Source organism: Physeter macrocephalus, chromosome 2 (genome assembly GCF_002837175.3).
Source record: "Physeter macrocephalus isolate SW-GA chromosome 2, ASM283717v5, whole genome shotgun sequence".
Classification (NCBI taxonomy): Eukaryota; Metazoa; Chordata; class Mammalia; order Artiodactyla; family Physeteridae; genus Physeter; species Physeter macrocephalus.
In genome coordinates, this window is record NC_041215.1 from 16851265 (window position 1) to 16858040 (window position 6776).

Genomic DNA, 6776 nt, shown 5'->3' on the forward strand with positions numbered 1-6776 from the left:
GCAACGGGAGAGGCCACAACAGTGAGAGGCCCGCGTACCGGAAAAAAAAAAAAAAAAAAAAAAGCAAATGAAAACAAGCTTTAAGGTACCATTACAAACCGACTTATCTGGGAAAGGAAATTAAACGGGTAATAGGCAATGGCCGGTGTGGGAGAATCCATGAGTGTCTGAATACTTGGCAGGTTTATAAATGGGTTCAGTGTTTTTGAAACTCAGAATGGCTTTGTGAATAATGAGTTGAAAACCTGTTAATATCTTTGATCCTATAATTATCCCCAAGGAAATCCGCCCAAAGGGTCGGGGGAGTCATTGTACGTAAATGTTCCCAGCAGTGCTCCTGGTAAGGGCAAAAATTGGAAACAACTCAAACACCATATAACAAAGCCACGCTGAGCAAACCATAGTGTAGCCACCCTCTGGAGTGTGGGACAGTGACGGAAATCATTTTGAAACTCAGCAGTAAGCTTATAAACTAGGGCTGATTGAAAAAAGCAGAGTATGAAGTAGTTGGTTCCTGGGGATTAGAAACACGCGTATATTTTTATTTTTATTTTTTGGCCGTGCCTCAAGGCTCGTGGGATCTTAGTTCCCCGACCGGAGATCGAACCCGTGCACCCTGCAGTGGAAGCGCCGAGTCCTAACCACTGCACCGCCAGGGAAGTCCCAGAAACACGTGTATATTTTGAATTCCCTCCTCCTTCCCTCCTTCTCTCTTCCTTGCATCTATGCTCCATATACCCCATCAGCCTTAATGCCTTCTCCCCTCAGAGTCTTGTCTTAGTTCCTCTGCCTGGAAGCTCCCCCCCTACTCTTCATAACTGGAATTTTTATTTTTATTTATTTTTATTTTATTTTAGTTTTGCTGTACTCATGCAGCTTTCGGGATCTTCGTTCCTGCACCAAGGATTGAACCCATACCCTGGGTAGTGAAAGCACAGAGTCCTAACCACTGGACTGCCAGGGAATTCCCTTCATAATCGGAATTTTAAAAAACCCATTTCAAAAGATAGTAGAGTCTCCTTGGAAAAGATCGAAAGCAACACAGTCTCAATCAAGAGGGGTGAGAAGGAAAGAAGTCAATGTCCTCTCCCACCTCAAATGCTGCCCTTGGAGATAACCAACAGCAACAGCCTGAGCACAGCCTTCTCTCTGCTCTCACTGCCATGGTGAACTCCTACCCACCCTTCAGTTCTCAGTGTCAATGTCACCTCCTCTGAGAAGCCCTCCCTGATCACACTCCACTCTTCCAGAGCAGGCTGAGCACGGGGCGTCTCCTCTGAAGTGCTGTTATCATTACAGGTTTATTTGTGTAATGACCTGTTTAATATCTATTTTCTGCACTGGAGAGCAAGCTCCACATGGGTGGGGATTTGGTCTCTGTCTTGTTCACAATTGGGCACCTAATAAATGTAGTCCCTCAATGAGAACTAATGAACAATAATAACATTATTCATAAATAATTAATGAATAATAATATTAGTTAATATCATGGGGACCTTATTCTCTGCCACATGTTGTTCTAAATGCTCAATGTGGATTATTATTATTATTCTTTTGGCCGCACCACGTGGCATGTGGGATCTTAGTTCCCCGACCAGGGATGGAACCTGTGCTCCCTGCAGTGGAAGCACGGAGTCTTAACCACTGGACTGCCAGGGGAGTCCCTATATGTAGATTATTTAGTTTTATTTCTCCTCCCAGTAATCTGAAAAGACATGCTCTGTTGTTATTCTCATAATCATGTCATCTGCCCCAGGACACACAGGTGGGAAGCAGAATCAAGACCCCAATCTAGGCAGCCTGGTCCCCCAAGCTCTCACACTCCATCTCGAAGGCGATCTGTAATAAACGACTGCCAGGCGGCAGCAGGACGACTTACCCACGGAGGCAATATCGGCCAGCTGATCCTCAGCCTCCTCGGGGTTGAGCAGGTCTGTCTTGCTTTTCTTTATGGTGGCTCTCCGCAGAGCTCCAACAATGGAAACATGGCAAGAGAAAAAGACGTTACCCTTTTTGCTACAAAAATGACATCGACTGAGTGTGTCCTTGGGTGCTGGGCTCTCTACCAGGGACTTTCTATGTGTTGTTGGATTTTACCCGCGTGGTGGTCTGGTTTGGTGGAAAGTAAGAGCATGCGTATTTCACAGATGTGGAGACAGAGGCTTAGGGAGGTTACATGACTTTGCCCAAGGGGTAAAGATGAGAACCAAGTCCCGTTCAGTCTGACTCTAAGTCTGGGCTCTCAGCCATCATTTTCCCTCTAGGAGCCCTGGGATTGGATATGTAGTGACTCCTATGAAAACAGCCCACCCCTTAACCTTTAGCACACTTGCTAGGTGGGCTGGGACTGTGGAAGCCCTTCCTCAGTATTTAGGTTCTCCACCCCCAAGAGCTCGCCAGGGGACAGTGAGTACAGGCATATAATTCCAATAAAGTGATTTAGACACCCCCCAAGGGTAATCTCTTTCCCTCCCCCCAAAATCCATTTTGTAACCTACTGGGATAGGGCCCCAGCTCCTTTCCTTCCTTTTCACTCCTGGTCTCTTCAATCCAAAGTCATTGCTCTGTCTAGACAACTTTCTAACGTGTGAGACAACTGTCCTTAATAGTAAGCTGGATTCTTGGTGAAATTATTTTTTTAAAATTTAATTCATTTTATTTTTGGCTGTGCTGTGTGGCTTGAGGGATCCTAGTTCCCCAACCATGGATTGAACCCGGGCCACTGCAGTGAAAGCGCCAAGTCCTAACCACCGGACTGCCAGGGAATTCCCATTGGTGAAATTATTATTATTTATTTTACTTAGTGAACACAAATGGGGCTGACCCTGAGCCAGACACTGTTCTATGCATTCTATTTGCAATAATTAATATAATCCTCACAAACAATCAACTAAGGTAGGTAGGATTATTATCATGCCCATTTGATAGATGGGGAAAATGGAGGCACAAAGCAGAAGAAGCTGGGCACGTGGTCAAAGCAGAAAGGACAGGAAAGAAAGGGAAACCCTGTGTTAAGGTCCTGAAATTCCTCGAGGAAGCAGATTCCCACCATTCCCTTTATCTTCCTGAGCCTGACCTGGTCTTGTGTTTGTTCTTGGCATCACGTGGGCCCTGAACATCCATTCCCTGGAAGCCCCTCAGAATGGAGTAGCCTGTTCCCCCAGCCTCGGCTCCTCCTGTGTCCCCTGGGACCCACCCCCACCCCTGGAGCCAAGTTCAGAGCAGTTACCATCAAAGGGATGCCTCTGCTCCCCATCGGTTTCATCCTCGGCGAGGATCACCTCTTCTGAAGAGGAAGAGCACATAGTTAAGCTCCAGCGTCTGGAGGACTCTCCTGGGTCTGGGTTCCCTTGGACCAGGAAGGAGAAGGGTCCTTCTGGCCACTCTACTCTCCCCTTGCTGAGTGACAACTCAATCAGCCAGAAATGTGCTGCTCACTTGCTTCTGACTCCCAGCCCCACTTCAACGATGGTCCTAAAGCCAACATCATCCCTACCTCCTTCAAAATAAAAAACCAACCTCCTTACCATAGCCTGTAAGACCTTGCCTGATTTGGCCCCCGTCACCTCCCTGTCCTTTTCTCCCACTCTTCACCTCACGCTGCTCCAGCCACACACAGCTTCCCAGCTATGACTCAACTCTACTCCTGCCCCTGGGCCTTTGCACTTGCTGTTCCCTCTGCCTGGAAAGCTCTTCCCCTAGACATCCACATGGCTTCCTTTTTCACTTCCTTCAGGTCTCGGCTCAGAGGTCACCTCCTCAGAGAGACCCTCTCTGATCACCCTGCCTTCTCCGACTGTTTTCTGCCTCCTACTCTGTTTTATTTTTCCTCTCAGCATTTGGCAACATCCAACATTATATGTATTTGGTTATTTTCTGCTCTCTCACTAGACTATCAGAGTCCTGCAGGCAGAGACCAAATCTCAGTGCCTAGAACAGTGCCTGGCACACAGCAGGTGTCCCATAAGTGTTTAAATAGCTGAACAAATAAACATGTACCTACTGTATGTGAGGCACTGCTCTTTTTATGTGACTTAGCTTGGATTACCTTAGAGACTCCTCAAACAGCCTTATGAGGTAGGTACTATCATTATCTCTGTTTAACAGGCAGGGAAACTGAGGCACAGGGAGGTGAGCTGCATTGCTAGGATGTGGCAGAGTTGGGATCTAACCCAATGTCTGACTTTAAAGCTTTTAAGTGTTATGTATGTCATATCCTGGCTTCATCCCGCTGGATTCTTGTTGCTAAAAACTGGAACTACCAGTCCAGATCCTCTTTCTCCTCCCATCATGACCCTTCCCTCATCCATCTCCAAACTGCATGCATGACTCTCTGTGTGCTCCGTGGCCTGGGATTTCAATTCCTGAGCCCCAGGAAGAAAGGGCCTCACCTGCTTTCGAGATCCACTCCATGTACCCATTGAGTTCTCGTTCAATCTGTTGCTGCCGCCTCAGCTTCAAAAAAGCCCGCCGGTTCTCTACCCGCTCCCTTTCTTTGGCAAACTCCCTGAAGAAGCACAGAAGAGTCAGGTCTGGCTGTTTTACAAATTTTAGGGAGTCTGTGTGTGTGTATGTTTGGGGGTTCAGAATCCCTGGAGGGCAGTGCATTTCAACAAGAGGAATCAGGTCTTCTGAGAGAAGATCAGAATATTACAGGAGTGGGTATTTCTGCCAGCTTCCCACATTTCCCAACAATTGCACCCAGTTAGAGAAAAAAAACAAAACCATAAACCATGCCATGCCAACCACTGCTGGCTGCATACCCCATTCTCATTCTCTGTACTCCTGGCTAAAGAATAGTTTCATCCCTCTCTTAAGTTACGTTAATGACACATGAGCTGAAGATTTCTGCAGCAGCTTCACTTCTGTGATATAGGACTTTTCCAGTTTCCCTTCTTCCTCTTCCTGTTTGGAATGTGAGATGGTTATCTTGTGAGCATGAAGCAGCTATCCTGAGACCATGAAGCATCCATGAGATTGAAAGTCTCCAATAAGGATATCAGAGTGGAAAGCTAGAAGACGCTGGGGTCCATCATGGCACCATGGAGCCACCAAACCAGTCCCCAGACTTCTTGTAGTGAGAAAAATGAAACTCATTTATGGTTAAGCCAGAAAAACAATCTTGGGGGTAGGGGACAATGTGTGTCATGAAAATGCATGGTTGATTGTATGCTATGATTTTATATTTGGAAAATAGGGGAGGGGGGAAACCCAATCTATTGTTTCTTTAAAAAATGTAAATTATAGAAATTAAAGCTCTATAGACTTTTCTTGGGTTTTGGGTTGTGGGCCTGAAAATTTTGAGAAAACCTTCCAAGTGAGAGGTCTAAATTACAAAGAGGCTTCCCGCCCCCTGGGTGGAGGTATCTCAGTGCCAGCGGCACAGCTTGGTGAGTGAAGGCTGGGCTGGATTTCACCTCCCGTGAGTCCCTTCACTGGGTGCCTCCAGCAGTGCACAAATTATGCACCTGTACATGGCTTGCTGATAACTGTCTAATAACCCAAAGCAAGAGAAGAGGCCTATTCTCTGCCTGGAGAATGATGGCCTCTTCCTGGGTAAAAGATGGTGAGGGGGAGTGGGATGCGGGGAGTAGCAGAGACTTACCCAGACAGCACACCCAGCACGAGGTTCAGCATAAAAAAGGAGCCGATGATGATGAGGGGGATGAAGTACAACCAGTTCCAAGTGTTCCCTGAGGCATCGTTGCTCTATGGGGAGGTGAGGAAGGAAAGCAGGTGAGCACTGAGTGGGACTCAGGTATGACCTGACAGGTGAAGGAAGGGGAAGCTCTTGTTCTCCTGGGACTCTGTCCTCGAATGTCCTTGGCCTGTGGAGTGCTAGAGCTCTGGTAGCCCAGAGAGGGAAAGAGAACACAGGATCAACCAGTGGGGGAGACTCCAGAGGTACCACTAGAAGGACAAAGCCTCCTCCTAATCATGTAGTCCTCACTGGACCAGAAACCAGCATGCAACTCAGGAGGACTCCACAGATCAAACTCCAGGAGGAGAACGAAAAAAAGCTCATTGAAATGTAGAAATGAACCCCCAGTTCCCTCCCTTCTCCCCAAAACAGTCATGATGGCAGGGTCTGATAATCAGGTTAAATCATCAAGCCAGATGGCAGGGCCATGAACCTTTTCCTTAAGTGTCTCCCTCCTCTATTGCTTGCAGCCTCAATGTCAACCACAGAAAAATTCCCAGAAATGCCCAGATCAATTTTCAAGGGGAAGAAGTCCACAAATAGAACATTCTTCTCTGGGAGAACAGAACACTGTGCCAATAAGTGAGAGGAGGGGAAGAAAATCAAGAATAGAGAAAGAAAGAAAGAAAAAAAAACCCCCAGCACTTAAAGGATACTTATTTGTACCAGACACTCCTCTAAGCATATTACCTACATTGGCTTATTTACTCGTTTAATTCCCATGATGTCCCTATGCTATTGTCACGCACTGAGGAAACTAAGGCCCAGAAAGACAAAATTGCCAGCGTGAGGTCACAGAGCTAGACAGCGGTGGACATGGGATTTGAACCAGGTGGCCAGGACCCAGAGCCTGTGGACTTAATCTCTGTGCTGGGGAAGCCTTCTGGTGGTTCATCAGCTCTATGGCATCTGCAGAATGTGGGGCCCCCAAATGTGGCTTTAAAAGCTCACCTTTAGGGGCTTCCCTGGTGGCGCAGTGGTTGAGAGTCTGCCTGCCGATGCAGGGGACACGGGTTCGTGCCCCGGTTCGGGAAGATCCCACATGCCGCGGAGCGGCTGGGCCCGTGAGCCATGG

At 47.4% G+C, this 6776-nt stretch overlaps 1 protein-coding gene across 1 annotated transcript in view; it reads right to left on the reverse strand.

Moving 5' to 3' along the window:
• The window catches only part of CACNA1A (calcium voltage-gated channel subunit alpha1 A), a 268865-nt gene that overhangs the window by 130749 nt on the left and 131340 nt on the right, over nucleotides 1-6776 (reverse strand). The window contains exons 7-10 of the mRNA XM_055091367.1: nucleotides 5606-5709; nucleotides 4392-4507; nucleotides 3230-3286; nucleotides 1880-1969 (exon numbers count right to left, since the gene is read on the reverse strand). Coding sequence (XP_054947342.1) covers nucleotides 1880-1969; nucleotides 3230-3286; nucleotides 4392-4507; nucleotides 5606-5709 — 367 coding nt within the window. The remainder of the gene's footprint in view (nucleotides 1-1879; nucleotides 1970-3229; nucleotides 3287-4391; nucleotides 4508-5605; nucleotides 5710-6776) is intronic.